Here is a 19,583-nt window from a genome sequence, read left to right on the forward strand (position 1 = left end):
AGTTTATTTATGATCTCTAAATATCATATTCTTCTCCCAAACTGCAAAATAAACATTTGATATTGCCTTAATGTACAAATTAGTGTAATAAATCAAACAATTCCCTCTAATAATTGGGGTTTAGCAAAATTATGATTTTGTTTTCACAAAGTGATTCACTTTTTTTTGTCTGCCAGTGCATTTCTGGGAATGCACAATGCACTGCATCTTCTGATGTGGGCTGGAACAAGTCTGTTACTTTTATTTTTAGGTTTCAGTCACATCCTTGGTTCTGACAAAATTAAAGTGACTTAAATATCAGTAAAACTGATCTCAGTAGAGCTAGTTCCTGTAAGATTGGTATAAATGCATCACTCATATGATAGGGTGATGTATGCATTTTAGGGGACTTGCTGGACTAATGTGTAATAACTTTGTATGGCTATGCCACCTCAGTGACATCTGGGCTCTCTATGGCAGCCAATGATAAAGCTCTTGAGGATCAAACCAGCCTTCAGACCAAGGACTTAACATATTACAGGAGAGGTATTTCTTGCTGGTGTTATATCCAAAAGATATCAAGTCGAAGTTTTGTCTTTTTAAGAGCACTTCTGTACATTTTGGTGATGTCGTAGTGACATTTTAGGTTTTTTTTTGTGTATAATTGATTCTTAACACACAAATATTCTCGAGCAGTCAAACAGGATGCTTCTCTTCTCCTGAAGTGCTCTGTTTTGGCATGGATGACAATCCTCTAGATGTAGAAATGTTTCCTTAAACTTTAATGAAATTTTGAATCTGACTCAACTGAGAGGTTATAAGTCATCACACTCATTCATTGGTGTGTATATGAAGAGTTGTTGTTATTATTATTATTATTATTATTATTATTATTATTATTATTATTATTATTATTATTATTATTATTATTATTATTATTATTATTATTATTATTATTATTATTATATACCATAATGGTATTAGGTGAAGGTGGATTAAGTATAAGAAAATTAGTTCATTCCAAAATTTGCTGGGACAAATAAGACATATACTAATATATTTTCTTTTCTTCAGGAAAATTTGGAACTTGAATCAGGAATGATACCTTTGAAACAAGAAACCAAATCAGAGTTAACTGAGGCCAGGCCAACTCAGGAAAACACATATGAGGTAATTTGCATAATTTGGTATGCTTTTGTCTGATAGTGGAAATTGTGGGAAATCTGCTGAACAGATATCAGGATGCTACCCATCATTTCAAAGCACGTATTTTGGTGGTCATAGAAAAAACAGAAATTTTTATATAATTGACCATTTTATTATCTAATTTTCATGTTTTCTGCAGGTAACTCCAAGCTCTCACACCAGGTACCACATGAAGAAGGCATTGTTTCAAAACCTCCACGACATATCATACATTGCATTGCATTTGATTGTCTATATATCTTTGAACTCAATCATAAAAAGTCTGTTAAACCTATTTCAATGATCATCTCCTAATTTTAAAGCATAACATTTGAAGGTCATCTGAGAACTTGGTGGTAGTTTTTATACGATTCAGTTTCCCACTATTTTCTTTGAGTAGTTCCAAGATCTTTCACTGGGTACTCAAATGCATGGTTAGCTGTTGTGTGACCAGTAGTACAGTTAATTCCAATGTCCTCCACTTATGTTATGTGCAGCGGCTGGTGTCATCGGCACGGTATTTGCAGGTTTTGTCTATTTCAAGCTTTAGCATGTTAATGGCATTAAGATACATTCTGTTGCTTCTTATTACAGATTGATGTAGTTACCTTCACTATATAAAATGTAATGTATAAATCAACAGAGTCATCACTCATTATATGGTTTCTCACTTTATGCATTTTTGCCATAATTCAGTTTCAAAAATATACACAATAACATAGAATATTACAAATTTTACAAGTTAGGTTATGGATTCACTATCGCCCTGTGCACGATTTCATGACCGAGTCTACGGCACTGCAAGGTGGCATGTAGTCAGTCACAAAGAGAGTGCTGAGTAGCTGTGTTGCATTGTCTCAGTGCTGACTGGCGACATGTGGTCAGTATTGAAGAAACCATTGGGTTGTTTCTAAAAATGTTATGAAAGAAAGAAAAGGTGGTCAAAATGCTTCCAAAAGCAAAAAGGAAAGTAAATGAATGCTTGAAGAATTAAGTTATAAATGGATATGAAAGCAATGAGCGCACTTTAGACATTGTCAGAGCTACAGAAATCTCTGAATCAACTCTGAAAACCATAAGAAGTCAAGCAGAAAAAATGTGAGAATGGAGCTAAGGTGTGACCAGAATGATGTCATCCAAGATAATACAAATAAGGGCACCAATTATGGAGAAAATGGAACGAATGTTGGCCCAATGAATAGAACATCAAACTAAACATTCTATCCGGATATCCACCGTAGTTATTCAGGCTAAAGCTAAAGCTCTGTTTAAAGTACTGAAAGCATCCTATCCAGACTCTGCAGTGCAGTGTTTTGCTGCAAGTGATGGTTGGTTTGAATGTTTCAATAGACAGCATGGATTCCATAACCTAAAGCTAGCAGGGGAGGCTTCAGGAGCGGATGTTGTTGTTGCTGAAAATTTTCCTACAAAATTACAAGCAGTGATTGAAGAGCATGTAGTTTTCCTACAATTAGTGTTCAGTCTGGATGAAACGGGCTTGTTCTGGAAATTCCAATGTCCTCAACTGTGTACATTATGTGTAGCAGCTGGTATCATCAGCACGGTATTTGCAGGAATTGCCTATTTCATTTCTGTCAATATGAGAAAAGAGGGCCCCAGCTATAAAGCCTCCAGAGATCATCTCACTTGGTTGTTAGAAGGAAATTTTTCTGGAGACACCTGTTGGTTTATCACTCTGACCACACACAAGCATACAAAGGCTACTCTAAGCAAGACTTGCCAGTTCTTTGGAGTTAAAACAAGAAAGCGCAGAAAACAGGAGCTGTGTTCGAGCCCTACTTCTCCAATGAACTCCGTCATGAGCTGCAAGCTTAATATAAGAAAATAAATATGCCCCGAAAATCCTGCTACTTGCGGATAATGCACCTGGGCATCCTCCGATTATTGCAGATGCGGATTGTTTCTGCCACCGAACACAACATCCCTGATTCAACCCATGGATTAGGGTGTTATTGCAATCTTCAAGAGCTGCTATCTCTGCAGAACAGTCATACAACTAGCTGAAGAAACAGATGGAGACAGAACTAGTATCACAAAATTTTGGAAGAACTTCGCCATAAGGAACATAATTGAAAACATTGCATATTCATGGGCAGAAGTTAATCTTGTACAAATGGAGTTTGGAAGAAGATCTGGTCTCATAGTGCTAATTCTTTTGATTTTGATCCTGGACCCAAACTTACCAGTTAACATGTGCATTCATTGTCATTGCTAGATATATTACATTTGATGTTGTAGACAAGGCAAAGGTGGATGAACTACTCTGGTCCCACTCAGCAGAACTCACCACTGAAGATGTTCTTGAATTGGTGAAAGAAACAAATGGTGAAGAGGAAGAGGCTCAAATTTGTGAACCTATTAAACAGCTTACAACAATACAAATGGCTGACTTTTAAAAATACATTTATAATGAAATCAAAATTATTGAAGAGAATGTTCCTAACAAGGACAGAATTGCTTAAGTTGCCAGAACCCAGCAAGTTGGCTGTGCGGTTAGGGGTGCGTGGCTGTGAGCTTGCACCTGGGAGATAGTGGGTTCGATCCCACTGTCGGCAGCCCTGAAGATGGTTTTCCGTGGTTATCCATTTTCACACCTGGCAAGTGCTGGGGATGTCTCTTAATTAATGCTGTGGCTGCTTCCTTCCAACTCCTAGACCTTTCCTATCCCATCGTCACCATAAGACCTATCTGTGTCAGTGCGACGTAAAGCCACTAGCAAAAAAAAATTTGGCAGGGAGTTTCAGAGTTCTGTAGCTCGCTACGAAGAACTCTACGGGGAGAAGAAGAATGCTAACCACCAACTCAGTCAATCACTCCATAAATAAAAGTAGTAGTCCTCAATTTGCTGTCCAAGGCCCTCCAAAATAAGCAGAGATGGATAACCCAGTCAGTTCAACATCATACTGAAGACTCTCAAAGTTAGGTATGTACATAGAGTTTCACTCTGTACTAATGACATAAATTAACTTGCCCTTATTTAAATCTCAGTCTTTTTAGTTTTTCCTTGAAATAGTCCCTGTCTCCTATCTAACCCATATTATAATGCATTCACTTGGCAAGTTTTTGTATTATATGATGATTACTCGGATTGAATTAATCGCGTAAAGCAAGAGATGCCTGTATACAGCTACGTCTGATGGGCAACATCTCCATCCATACGGCCGATCCTACAGACTAATTTGACAAGGCAAGTTTTTTGGGTTGGGCCAGGATCAATGAAGACATCATTTACATAATGATTATAATAATTCTGCTGTAAAATAATTTGTCATTACTTAAAAGAAATTGTAATTTGTTCCTGCAGTTTTAAAAGGATTCACTCCTGTCATTATCAAATGAGGTGTCTGCCATTTGATAACATGTAGAATTTTGAACAGTAATATGGCCATTACATACTTTGTGTTAATAAAAGGTTATATTATAGCATGCATGGCTACAGATATCATAGAAGACAAAGATTTAATACAGCAGTATACATTATTTTATTTTGTGTGACACAGAATTATTACAGCCTTAATATTTTATTTATTGTATGTGTTTTGGACCATGAAATTCTATTGATGGTGTGAAAATTTCATTTTCAGTATAAACTGTGTAACTGATCAAAGTGGCAGAGCCTTCCATCTGGACGAGGTTGTCACAGAAAGAACAAAAGACAGCCCACTTTCGAATTGTATTTCAGTATCCTGTTTTCTAATTTCTATGACAAAATGCCTCCAATAACAAGGTTAATAAACAAATAAATGAATAAAGTGAACTCAAATATTTGTTGAATATAATTAAACATAACAATAATGAAAGAAGGGTACAACAGTTCTTAAAAAATATTAGCAAAACTGGCCTCTTCAATAATATAAAGTAGATGAAGATAAACCATGTCTAAACGGCTACTAGATTGCCCACTCAGCAGGGTACAGGCAGTTTGGACATACCACCACCATATTGCCAAGATTAGTACATTCATGTGCCACTAAGGGATTTGAGATGATATTCAGTCAGGTACCTTAAATATTGCTCCCTCTTCCAGTGCTCTAGTGCCATCATATATTATATTATTAAGTATTCCTTTTTATTGTATATAATTATGGCTTGATTCGACATTTGTTTCTTCTTTCACTTTCTTATACACTGACTGACAGAGCAAATGCAACACCAAGGAGGAGTGGTTCGAAAGGGATGAAAGTTGGGGAAAAAACAGAGTCGGCACGGAAGAATAATTGATGTTTATTTCAAACCGATATGCAGGTTACACAATGCGCACGGCATCGACTCAGTAGGATGTAGGACCACCGCGAGCGGCGATGCACGCCGAAACACGTCGAGGTACAGAGTCAATAAGAGTGCGGATGGTGTCCTGAGGGATGGTTCTCCATTCTCTGTCAACCACTTGCTACAGTTGGTCGTCCGTATGAGGCTGGGGCAGAATTTGCAAATGGCATCCAATGAGATCCCACACGTGTTCGATTGGTGAGAGATCCGAAGAGTACGCTGGCCACGGAAGCATCTGTACACCTCGTAGAGCCTGTTGGGAGATGCGAGCAGTGTGTGAGCGGGCATTATCCTGCTGAAACAGAGCATTGGGCAGCCCCTGAAGGTACGGGAGTGCCACCGGCCGCAGCACATGCTGCACGTAGCGGTGGACATTTAACGTGCCTTGAATACGCACTAGAGGTGACGTGGAATCATACGCAATAGCGCCCCAAACCATGATGCCGCGTTCGGTAGGGCGCTCCACAGTTACTGCTGGATTTGACCTTTCTCCACGCCGACGCCACACTCGTCTGCGGTGACTATCACTGACAGAACAGAAGCGTGACTCATCGGAGAACACGATGTTCCGCCATTCCCTCATCCAAGTCGCTCTAGCCCGGCACCATGCCAGGCGTGCACGTCTATGCTGTGGAGTCAATGATAGTCTTCTGAGCGGACGCCGGGAGTGCAGGCCTCCTTCAACCAATCGACGGGAAATTGTTCTGGTCGATATTGGAACAGCCAGGGTGTCTTGCACATGCTGAAGAATGGCGGTTGACGTGGCGTGCGGGGCTGCCACCGCTTGGCGGCGGATGCGCTGATCCTCGCATGCTGACGTCACTCGGGCTGCGCCTGGACCCCTCGCACGTGCCACATGTCCCTGCGCCAACCATCTTCGCCACAGGCGCTGCACCGTGGACACATCCCTATGGGTATCGGCTGCGATTTGACGAAGCGACCAACCTGCCCTTCTGAGCCCGATCACCATACCCCTCGTAAAGTCGTCTGTCTGCCGGAAATGCCTCCGTTGACGGCGGCCTGGCATTCTTAGCTATACACGTGTCCTGTGGCACGTGACAACACGTTCTACAATGATTGTCGGCTGAGAAATCACGGTACGAAGTGGGCCATTCGCCAACACCGTGTCCCATTTATCGTTCACTACGTGCGCAGCACAGCGGCGCATTTCACATCATGAGCATACCTCAGTGACGTCAGTCTACCCTGCAATTGGCATAAAGTTCTGACCACTCCTTCTTGGTGTTGCATTTGCTCCGTCAGTCAGTGTACTTTGACACCTGAAAATAAATTAGTGATATTTCTGTTGTGCAAATACGCTGCCTGACAAAAAATTGAAACACCAGGAAAAGGAGGAGAAAACGTACTAAAACTTTATGTGCTGAGAGGGTATGTGATGTTATTTGCTTTACGTTCCACTAACTACTTTTACAGTTTTTGCAGATGCAGAGGTGCCAGAATTTTTTTTCCTGGAGGAGTTCTTTTACGTGCCAGTAAATGTATCAACAGGAGGCTGACATCTTTGAGCACCTTCAGAATACACTGGACTAAGCCAGGTTCGAACCTGCAAAGTTTGGGTCAGAAGGCCAGCGCCCCAACCGTCTGAGCCACTCGGCCTGTCAGATGTTATTTCAAGGATAACAAAATCTGCTCAAATTTACAAAGAACTTGGCAGTATGGGCCCTCATATCATTATGATGTTGCACCCCCTCTGGCCTGGAAGCATGCATTTATTCGGTTAGGAAGGGTTTCGTAGAGCTGTTGTGTCCTCTCCTGAGGCAAGCTGGCTCACAATTGTTGTAAACTATGCATGACATCATGGATACTTGCCCCGGGATGGAGTTGACATCCAAGCTGATCCCGCACTTGTTCTATCGAGGCCAGATCTGAGGATCTTGCTGGCCACGGGAGTACCTCAACATCACACAGACAGTTCATAGAGAGAGACACATGCCATGTGAGGACGAGCATTATCCTGTTGAAAACTGGCACCACGATACTGTCACATGACAGATGAGGACACAGGATGTCTGCAACAAACCATTCCGCCAGTCACTACCAGCCATTACCTGAAGTCATACCCGATGGCTCCCCACACCATGATGCCAGGAGTAACACAGCTGAGCGCCTCCAAAATATTCGATAAATGGGACTTATCCCCAGGTCGCTGCCATACTCGCAGACAGTGGTCATCTAGGGTAGTGCAGAACTGCGATTCGTTACTGAACGCAGGGGTACACCATTCATCAGGAGTCCATTCTTCCCGTTCATGGCATGACTCCAAATGCAGCCATTTTAAGTTGTGGTGTTAAGAGCAGGCTACACATCGGACGGTATTTCATTGTCCAGCTGCTGCTAGTTAAGACCAATAATGCGGGATGACACAAAATGTTGCAGGGAGTCAGTTACTTGTTCTCGGATTGGAGGCACTGGACTACTGTCACATCTGAATGCCCCACAAATCTGGATGTTGCATGATTCGACGAGGCAGTCAAATGATGTTCCAAAATGTGGACTCTTTCAAACTCTGTCAGGTACTGATAATGGTGTCTCACATGAGTACGCAGCAACTCCTTGTCCTTCACAGTGAGCACTCAACATTTGGCTCTGTTCATGCCCTACCAGGCCTGGTACCAACACTCTGGTGGCCGTTCTACCTGTCACAGAGAATTACAACTCTAATTATTTACATACCCCCCAATGATGTGTACTTGTATGAAGTTACATCGACATCCTACCATTTCTTCTGGGGGCTTCAGTTTTTTTTTTGTCAGCCAGTGTATGACATTTATTTTCCGGTTGTTACTTCTCTCTTTATATATTTTTAACCTTGTTACCTCTTTACTTGACTTTTCTTAATTTGCTTTCCTTATTTCTTGTCCAAAGCCTTCTGCAGCTGTTAAAGAGGAAGTATTAACAGAAGAACATATAGTTGATCAACTGGATGTAATTATCAAAGAAGAAAACACGTAAGTACAGTTTAGCTTCATCCCTAATCCTGTACGTTACGAAATATGTTGTTCTCTGCCGTGCTCTCCACAAACTAGCCTTTGTTATCAATTTCTAATTCTTTTTATGGTATATAATATACAAACTCTAATTTCTAGAAGAACTAGTCACTCGCATTTTGTGAAATGTTCAGAAACTTCAAGAATAAGCCCAGTCTGCTTTTGGTTGTTTCATTGAGGATATGTCTGTGAAAATATCTTGGCCAGACCAATATATTTCTGAAGTGTTTTCCAATTGCCTTTAAGAAACCATAAACATTTCTTCATTCATTCATTGTCTCTGTTTAATTCTGTGTAATTATCGTCATCTCCGTGGTCCCTATTTTCACACCAGGCAAATGCTGGGGCTGTACCATCATCATCATAAGACCTGTCTGTGTCGGTGCGATGTAAAGCAACTAGCAAAACAAAAAGATAAACAGTGAAACTTAATTTTAAGTATTATTGACAAAGAGGGGATTATTTACATGTTTTCCCATGAATATATCATCAATGCTTTCCTCTACTGCTTCATTTTCTGCCACACACCTACTATTGGATTCAACGTTTCTCTAAAAGGATAATATCTCCAACGACCTCCAGTCTTCACCAAAGTGTTTGGCCAATAACTTCTGACACATCCCGTACTTTCACATCTGCCAGTTGAACTCCTGCAGGGATCCGATTTGGAAGATGTATGTCTTTAAATTTTAGTATTGCTTTGCTAATTCTTTGATAATGACAAAAATAGGACTGATAATTAACTTCTCCTTTGCCTTTAACATGATGTCCATTTTTGTTTCTCTTCATATAAAAATGTTTTGTGGAATTGAATTTGAAATGCATTTCGCCAGGTGGATGCACAACATTTGCTACAACACTTCCAATTGTAGTTTTTGTCTGCTAAAGTACAGCAGTATCAAATTTCGAGAATATTTCCGCGAATGGCAAGAATGAATGGCCAACTGCAGGAAAGATATATTCAATAACCTTTACATTTTTTGGGCATTTGTTTAAGAGCCATTTGCTGAGCATACCTATCACAAAATGATTTTTGTTGCATTTGATGACCTTAGATATTTGGCCCCTTTAAACAACAAGTATCATCGTGATTTTTGTTCTAGCCTCCACAAACATCAGAGGTCAGATGCAGTACTTTGATATTTTCTGGAATGTTACGATTGGAAAGACAATCATAAACAGCTGAGCAAATTTCATTTGGACTTATGTCATGGTCATTTTCTTCCCAGTGATAGATAAATATATTCTCCTTGGTAAGTTTGGTTTTTGAGTGCCCTACAATGACACTTAAGTGGTATTTATACAACTGGCGAGAAAAATATCCACTTTGATCTTGGACATGTGGAATAACTTGATTCTTTTGACTCCTTGAAATATGAGTAAATTGCTTTTGCCTCTAATTTGTGAACACTGATTTCTGTTATGCAACTCTATTTGTCAGCGTCTTTGCATGTTTCATTATTTCAGTCAGGGAAAGGCACGTGGAACATTCGTCTGTTCCCAGTGCTCCAAAATCAAACATTGAAGTTGTGTCTAAATACGTAGAGGAAGTAAGATCCTTTCACTTTTTTGACTCGTCTGTTGTTTCATTATTGTACAGCTCCCACTTCTTTTTTATGTTTAGATCTGACCTTAGGTAGACACTGCAGCTCGTTTTGCTTCTACAACGATGTCCTTCAATAACTTGAAACTTCTTTATAAAATTTTTCATGCCGGGCTGAGTGGCTCAGACGGTTGAGGCGCTGGCCTTCTGACCCCAAATTGGCAGGTTCGATCCTGGCTCAGTCTGGTGGTATTTGAAGCTGCTCAAATACTTCAGCCTCGTGTTGGTAGATTTACTGGCACATAAAAGAACTCCTGTGGATTAAATTCCTGCATCTCGGCGTCCCCGAAAACCATAAAAGTAGTTAGTGGGGTGTAAAGTAAATAACATTATTTATTATTATAAAGTTTTTAACGGAGTGTTTCTTTGCCTGATAAAGTTTTAGCTTACTATCTCCACCCCTAGTTTCTTGTAACATCTCTCCAGTTTTAGAAATCGAGATACAACTCTCACTACACTTGTTCGGAGAAGTCTGAGTGTGTACAAGAAAGCATTCTGACATACTGGAATGCGCTGTTTGGTTGAACTTTTATACATGAAATACTTTATGGACATTTACTTCGCACCGTTAGTGTTATTTACTGGCCTGATTGATTTTGGTACATACCGAGCTCGATAGCTGCAGTCGCTTAAGTGCGGCCAGTATCCAGTAATCGGGGGATAGTGGGTTCAAACCCCACTCTCGGCAGCCCTGAAGATGGTTTTCCGTGGTTTTCCATTTTCACACCAGGCAAATGCTGGGGCTGTACCTTAATTAAGGCAATGGCCACTTCCTTCCCATTCCTAGGCCTTTTCTATCCCATTGTCGCCAAAGACCTATCTGTGTCGGTGCGACGTAAGGCAAATATAAGAAAAAAATTAAGATTTTGGTACATGACCATCTGTGTATTTTAAAATTTAACTATCCTGTCTTTTTTTAAATGAGATATGTAGCCCGAATTGTTATAGAACCTCCCATGGAATTTTTTCTGATCACAGGTAGTCTACGCTCCTTTTTTCTTTCCATGGTTGCACGTTCGTTTTGGAGGTCCAGGGGCAGCATATCTGAAGGTAAATTCAGAAAATGTGATGTTGCAAGGAATTTGGATTAATCAGTGAATCTTCCCCAGCAGAGAGGAACAAAACCCTAGTGTGTGGAGATGAAACAATTGCAGATATAGGGCCTACCATTAAAACAATACAATATAACCTAGAAATAAGCCTTCCTTTGTATTTTTATTTTGGATGTCTTCCATGTATCAGGGTTCCTTCATTGTTTTCCAGCAATGTCAGGACATTCAATAGGGTGACATTCCATGCTAAAATAATCACTTTTCACAAGTATAAAGTTGATTTAACACACCAATACAAATGTAGTAACATCGGCACTAACAGAATGCAAAACAATTGCATATGCAGCAGACAGAAATCACCCTTTCATCTGATGTGGTGATCGATGTGCAATAGACTGCCCCTAGATGTGTCTTGTTTTGATACTCATCATCTACTTGTCTTATTTTGAAACCTAAACAGCTTGATGTGTCCTGCTTTTAATACCTTTCTCTTCCCACATATAAAGAATGCATTTAGGACTTGTTCAATCAGCTGTAATCTCAAAATTGCAAAAATAGTGCTGTGTCTTGTTTGGATACCACACAACTCAAGTATCAAATTGAGCTGTGACTGTGATATGAGAGTCAGAATTAGGCCCTGCACGCAGTTGCAAAATGATGTATAAAATGGTCATAACCTCGAAGAAAGAATCAAACAATTTGTGTACATACATTATCATTATAGACTGTTATGTTGTTCAGTGTTCATTCTGCAAGCCTCTGTGAATTTACTAAACGTCCCCACAATCCTCTATTTGCAACTAGTGTTGTGGTCTCATTTAGTTTTATACCTCTTATCTTTAAATTGTTAGAAACTGAGTGTAACCATCGTCGTCTTGGTCTCCCTCTACATCTCTTACCCTCCATAACAGTCCATTATTCTCCTAGGTAACCTATCCTCCTCCATTTGCCACACATGACCCCACCACTAAAGCCGGTTTTTGTGTAAAGCTTCATCCTTCAAGTTCATTCCTAAATTAGCCTTTATCTTCTCATTCCAAGTACCCTCCTGCCATTGTTCCACCCGTTTGTACCAGCAATCATTCTTGCAACTTTCATGTCTGTTACTTCTAACTTATGAATAAGATATCCTGAGTCCACCCAGCGTTCGCTTCCGTAAAGCAAAATTGGTCTGAAAACAGACCGATGTAAAGATACTTTAATTTGGGAGCTGACTTCCTTCTTACAGAATACTGTTGATTGCAACTGCGAGCTTACTGCATTAGCTTTACAACACCTTGATTCAATCTCACTTACTCTATTACCATCCTGGTAGATTACATAACCTAAATACTTGAAATTATTGACCTGTTCTAGCTTTGTATCACCAATCTGACATTCAATTCTGTTGAATTTCTTACCTACTGACATCAATTTAGTCTTCGGGAGGCTAATTTTCGTACCATACCAATTGTACCTATTTTCAAGTTTCAAGATATTAGACTGCAGGCTTTCGGCACAATCCGCCATTAAGACCAAGTTGTCAGCATAGGCCAGACTGCTTACTACATTTCCACATAAGTGAATCCCTCCTTGCCATTTTATACCTTTCATCAGATGATCCATGCAAACTACGAACTGCAAAGGTGAAAGATTACAGCCTTGTCTAACCCCTGCAAATAACCTCAACAAAGAACTCATTCTACCATCAATTCTCACTGAAGCCCAATAGTCAACATAAATGCCTTTGATTGATTTTAATAATTTACCTTTAATTCCATAGTCCCCCAGTATGGCAAACATCTTTTCCCTCGGTACCCTGTCATATGCTTTCTCTAGATCTACGAAACATAAACACAACCGCCTATTCCTCTCATAGCATTTTTCAATTACCTGGTGCATACTGAAAATCTGACCCTGACAGCCTGTCTGTGGTCTGAAATCACACTGGTTTTCATCCAACTTCCTCTCAACGACTGATCGCACCCTCCCTTCCAAAATGCCAGTGAATACTTTGCCTGTTATACTAATCAATGAGATATCTCGATAGTTGTTGCAATCCTTCCTGTTCCCTTGCTTATAGATAAGTGCAATTACTGCTTTTGTCCAATCTGAAGGTACCTTACCAAAACTCTATGCTAATTTTACTACTCTATGAAGACATTTCATCTCTGCCTTCCCGCTGAACTTCACCATTTCAGGTCTATTTTCATCTATTCCTGCTGCTTTATGAAAATGGAGTTTATTTACCATACATTCCACTTCCTCAAGCGTAATTTGACCTACATCATTTTCCTCCTCCCCATGAGCTTGGCTGTTTGCAACACCTCCGGAATGATTTCCTTTCTCATTGAGAAGATGTTCAAAATATTCCCTTCACCTCTCCTGTGATTCCTTGGGATCCATTATGATTTCACCTGAACTACTCAAAACACTGTTCATTTCCTTTCTCCCTCCCTTTCTAAGATTCTTTATTACTGTCCAGAAAGGTTTCCCTGCTGCCTGACCTAGCCTTTCCAGGTTATTACTAAAATCTTCCCACGGCTTCTTTCTGGATTCAAGAACTATTTGTTTCGCTCTGTTTCTTTCATCTACGTACAAATCCCTGTCTGCCTTGGCCCTTGTTTGGAGCCATTTCTGATAAGCCTTCTTTTTACATTTACAAGCTGCTCTCACTTCATCATTCCACCAAGATGTTTGCCTTTTCCCATCTTTACACACAGTTGTTCTTAGGCATTCCCTTGCTGTTTCTACTACAGTATCCCTGTATGCCACCCATTCATATTCTATATCCTGAACCTGCAAACTGTCTACTGTTCGGAACTTCTCACTAATAATATCCATGTACTTCTGTCTAATTTCCTCGTCCTGGAGATTTTCTACCCTTATTCATTTGCAGACAGATTTCACTTTCTCCACCCTAGGCCTAGAGATACTTGGTTCACTACAGACCAGATAGTGGTCTCTGTCATCGAAAAATCCTTGGAAAACTTGTACATTCCTAACAGATTTCCTGTATTCGAAGTCGGTTAAGATATAGTCTGCTATGGATCTGGTACCATTAGCCTCCCATGTGTAGCAGTGAATAGCCTTATGCTTGAAGAATGTATTCGTAACAGCTAAACCCATACTAGCACAGAAGTCCAGCAAACGCTTCCCATTCCCATTAGCTTCCATATCTTCCCCACATTTACCAATTACCGTTTCGTATCCTTGAGTTCTATTCCCAACTCTCGCATTGAAATCGCCCATTAGCACTATTCTATCCTTGCTGTTGACCCTGACCACAATGTCACTCAATGCTTCATAAAACTTGTTAACTTCATCTTCATTTGCACCCTCACATGGTGAATACACGGAGACAAATCTAGTCCTTATTCCTCCAACTAACAAATCTACCCACATCATTCGCTCATTTGCATGTCTAACAGAAACTATGTTGCGTGCATTGTTATTCCTGATAAAGAGCCCTATCCCAGACTCTGCTCTTCCCTTTGTAACACCTGTCAAGTACACTTTGTAATCTCTATCTCTTCCTCGTTATTTCCCCTTACCCGAATATCACTTACTCCTAGCACATCCAGATGCGCCCTCTTTGCTGACTAAGCCAGTTCTACCTTCTTTCTTCCATAAGCCCCATTAATATTGGTAGTTCCCCATCAAATTCCATTTTGTTCGCCAAGTTGTTTCCAAGGAGTCCCTCGCCTGTCAAATGGGAGTGGGACTCCATTACTCCCATAGGTCCAAGGCTTGCTAAAAATGTTCTGAGCTCGGTTAATTCATGAAGCAGGATGCTACCATACATGCACATAGTCCAATTGAGGATCTCTCCTCTAAGGGGTCATGGACCACCAGTGAATTGTGTAGTCCTAGCCGCCTGAGCACAAGGAGGGCCATGACTCAGAATATGTCCAAGATTCCCAATCCCATTCCATAGCAACTGGTATCCCGACCCTCAGGGCCACTTACTAGGCCACTCAGCCATTGCCCATGGTTCACAAATTATTACGTGACTACATTAACCCACACCATGAACCAAACCAGTTGTGTACTTGAAAAATAATTTTAGTTAACAGAGTTAAAATTTTGATCCATCCCACAGATGAGTTTTTGTAATTTTAACTAAATCAGCCCTCCTGGCAAACATTTTGTAGCATATCCTGTGTTAGGCTGACAGATGTGATATCAGTTATAAAAAACTATCCTTTTTATAATGAGGAATCAATTAGAAACAATAATGTAACAATTTCACTATAAAGTGCATTCAGTTGATAAAATCTAGCTAATGCAATTTCATGTCATTGTTCAGAAAATAGCTATACATTTGCATTCATCATAAAGGCGTACATTTTCAGAATAATTAAATTTAATATAATTCAAGAGATAAGTATGAACAAATTAACAGTGCAGAATTAAATACCTAAGACTGACAAGCAAAATATTCTACACTGTTGCACCTTTGAGAGAAATGAAGAATGAATTTGTTAATGCAGTTGCCTTTTCCACTTATGGAGCTTCTGATCTTCTCTAACGTATATCTAACAGAAGTCGCCAATCTTTCTTGGTATCGCTGTTCCATTACCTGTATATCCCAATGGAATCTTTCCTCTTTTTCATTGTTAACAGTACCCTAATTTTCAGGGAGGGGATACCAATACAAACAGAGGAAGTTTAATTTTATTGACAGTCAGCAGCCTGGTTGTTCTTGTACTAATTGATGGTTATTTTCAGTGGTTATTAACCACTGCACCTAAGGCCTTCCAGGACACTAGTTCCCCTTGGCTGAACTTTATCTAAAAATTCTTCCTCATTTTGAGGCGAAAATACTCCCCCTTTCACTTTCATATCTGGGCTGACGACCTTAGATGTTAGGCCCCTTTAAACAACAGGCATCACTTTTGTATCATTCACTTTTGGACACTGGCTATTAAGATACATAAAACCTTATTCTTATCCCTTGCTTTGAACAAAGTTATTATTTAGGCCCAATTTGATGTGCTGAATGTGAAGGCAGTACTTTGTTTTCATATACCAATAGGTGATACTTAATATTATATTGTTCTGGAAGATAACTCTGTCTTGGAGGTCTTTCTTTCACTGTAAAGTGTGAACTAGTAGCCTTACTCTCCGTAATGAAGGGAACAGCAATATATATTCATAAATCCTCCTTGCAGTCTAAATAATACAGCAACCGAGCTCGATAGCTGCAGTCGCTTAAGTGCGGCCAATATCCAGTATTCAGGAGATAGTAGGTTCGAACCCCACTGTCGGCAGCCCTGAAAATGGTTTTCCGTGGTTTCCCATTTTCACACCGGGCAAATGCTGGGGCTGTACCTTAATTAAGGCCACGGCCGCTTCTTTCCCACTCCTAGCCCTTCCCTGTCCCATCGTCGCCATAAGACCTATCTGTGTCGGTGCGACGTAAAGCAACTAGCAAAAAAAAATAATAAAACAGCAATGATTTTCAGATTATCACGAAATTGCCTGAATAATTTGTATCCAATTACATGTACACTGCCTGACAAACAAATTTGAGCACCAGGAAAAAATGGTCGGATGTCAATGTAACTTTGTACACTTAAACAGCTCTGGCAGGTATGTAAATAATTGGGGTTATAATTCTCTGTGACAGGTAGAATGGTTACCAGAGTGCATTAATGTTGTTCATGTTTAGAGTTATCAGACTTGTAGGGTATGTCAAGGGCGTGAACAGCATTAGATTTTGAGTGATAACTGTGAAGGACACGTAGATGCCATGTACTTGTGTGAGAAAGTGGCGTCTTCAATAGCACTGTGCTGTAAATCATGGAACAGGTCACCTGAATCTTCGAGGGATGAACATAATTTGAGCAAGTTCTCTGGTCTGCTGGATAAGGGATTTCATAGGTGAGGGAAGTCCGCTTTCGTCCATATGAATAATGATTTACTACGGTGTGAAACGTGAGGGGCATGTGATAGATGAAGTCTGTGTTCTGGTGATATTAACTGTGGTGTTGTTTCACGCAGCGTATCATTAGTGAAAGTAACATCCAGGAAGCTGCTTGCTTGGTGGAAGGTTAAACTCATTGATTATTTCTAAAAGAAAGCAGGCTTTCTCATTAACTTGTGTAAGATAGCATTAATAGATCCCAAATCATCAGAGGTCGAGAGTAATGACATTGCACTTGAATTTACAACAATAGTGCCATTCAGTTTTGTTTGCAATTAATTCAACCCAGGTTTTCTGGTAATTCTATGAGCTGTACTTTCACTCATTCAGGAACAACAACAGATTTCCAGTTTGCCATTGCGTAGGGTCGTTGCACTGGTCTGCAGATTGACTTCACAGCGATTAAAGCTCCCTTCCTTTGTTCTTCCAACTAATAATATTTTGCCAATCTTGTTGGAAAATTACATAGTTATCGTAAAGTATTTCACTATTGTCGATCGAAAAGTTGAACTAGGACTTCACAGTCTCTCAGAGTGGTGTTGAAATCAAACTACAAACATTCTGATAGTTTATGCCTGGCTAGACTGAGATCAGCTGGATATTACTGGCAAGTGCTAGTTGTGGAATACTCAGCTTCAGACTGGAGGTAGAAATATCAGTGGCTGAAGGCTTATGCCTCACACAAGATGTGTATAGGAGAGTACCTCTTCACAAGTTATACTAAAGCTAATATCAAGTATATGTTAGTTGATTCACTTCCACACACAACCATGGTAAAAACACCTGAGCTCTAAGAAGCACGACTATTAACACGGAGCTGACCGTGTGCTCCTTACCCTCCCCATACCCCGAGCCTGGCCATTTCCTGTGCAACATAGTGCATAAGCACATGCACAGAATCAAATGAGTCTTTGATAATATTTGGAGGAAACCTTCTGAAGTAGTCCTAATAATGTTTTCAGGTAACATAAGTGGTGTGTGGCAATGGTCATGGTGAAGGGGCATATGGCAACTTATACAGGTTTCATGTTGTTTTGAAGGGTGTATATCTTCACCATCATGACTCGCACTTTCATCAAAGAGCTTCCAATATCGAACCCACATTCTTCAATGTTGCTTGGAGAATTCTGAATAATTATCTGTATACAGTTCATTGAATATTTTGTCCTGATCTCAACATGGGGTCAACCAAGCACCCATTTTACCAACTGCATGGCTCTTTGAATGATGTAAACTTTATGTTAGAAAACTAAGATATTGAAGCATAAAACAGAAGAACAACCAAAATTAAAGGTAGCTTGGAATAAAGAAAAGCTTCAACAGTGAGATTCTATAAACCAAGACTGTTAGCTTGTTTCAGAAGCTCCAGCAGATGTCACCGAATATACAAGTCCTGTGAACACAAGTTAACTTGCGACCGGACCGCCAAACACCGGACCTTCTCCGCAATGTGTTAACAAGATCACACGCACACACCTACAACCATCTGTCATCTTGCTGCAGCTCTTAACTGCAACTGCAAGCTCAACACATTAGCCACTAAGCAAGCTACCATCCTGGGTGAACACACATCCTAAATACTTGAAATAATATACTTGTTCCAGCTTTGTATTTAATTCTCTTAGGTGACATAACTGCACATACTTTAAAGTTCCAAGATATTGCTGTAGATTACAGTGTGTCTATAAAAACGAGTCATTGGCATAGGCTATTACTGCTTACTTCATTTACAACTAACTGAATCCCTCCCTACCAGTATACACCTTTCAGTCCACCATACCTCAAACACACTTTATTTCCTCTTTCTCACACTTTCTAAGATTATTTATTACTGATGCTTCAGTTATTATGAAAATCCTTGTATAACATCTTCTTTGATCCAGGAGTTATTTCTTTCGCTTTATATCTTTGATCTGTGGGCAATTTCCTGTTAAGAATAAAAACTGCCACCTTCACCTTCACTAACCCAGCTATATACAGCATTACTAACCCGTTAAAACAGCACAATATCAGAATTGCCTACTGTCCTCGCAACACCAATTGGAACATATTTTTTAATTCCAACTCTGTAAATGTTTCTCAGAACAAGTTTCAAATTCTCGTATTTACAGACTTACATGCACTCAGTGTGAATTTTCTTATATCAAGCAAACTGGCTGTAGTTTTAGAACTAAATACTTGGGACATTATAACACCTTAAAGCATAAAAGATACTCAGGTATAAGCAACCATACGAGGGATTCTGGCCATAATTTTACAATTGATCAGGACCTTCACATAATAAAATGTGTAAATAAAAACAACTTAATGACTGAGTTTGAAAACACTTAAATTTGTTTGGATAACACTTTAATAACAATAATAATATGAATGATGTTTCTGAAAACAATAGCCCAATAATTGAACAAGTCCACAGGTTGCTTGCTAATTTTGATATAAATCATAATAATTTCACAGGAATTTTCAATTATAAACTCTTAAATAACCCCCTGGTCATACCAGCAGCTTCCACCTTATCTCCTCCTTATGCCATAAATTCACCACCAACTTCTAGCGCT

At 39.8% G+C, this 19,583-nt stretch overlaps 1 protein-coding gene across 2 annotated transcripts in view; it reads left to right on the forward strand.

Annotated features, from left to right (window-relative positions):
• The window catches only part of LOC136865924 (uncharacterized), a 137,751-nt gene that overhangs the window by 17,987 nt on the left and 100,181 nt on the right, over window positions 1–19,583 (forward strand). For both annotated transcript variants that reach the window (XM_068226946.1, XM_067142473.2), the window contains exons 3-4: window positions 1,054–1,149; window positions 8,341–8,423. In XM_068226946.1, the coding sequence (XP_068083047.1) occupies window positions 1,054–1,149; window positions 8,341–8,423 (179 nt within the window). The remainder of the gene's footprint in view (window positions 1–1,053; window positions 1,150–8,340; window positions 8,424–19,583) is intronic.

The sequence above is a fragment of the Anabrus simplex genome, chromosome 3 (genome assembly GCF_040414725.1).
Source record: "Anabrus simplex isolate iqAnaSimp1 chromosome 3, ASM4041472v1, whole genome shotgun sequence".
Taxonomy (NCBI): Eukaryota; Metazoa; Arthropoda; class Insecta; order Orthoptera; family Tettigoniidae; genus Anabrus; species Anabrus simplex.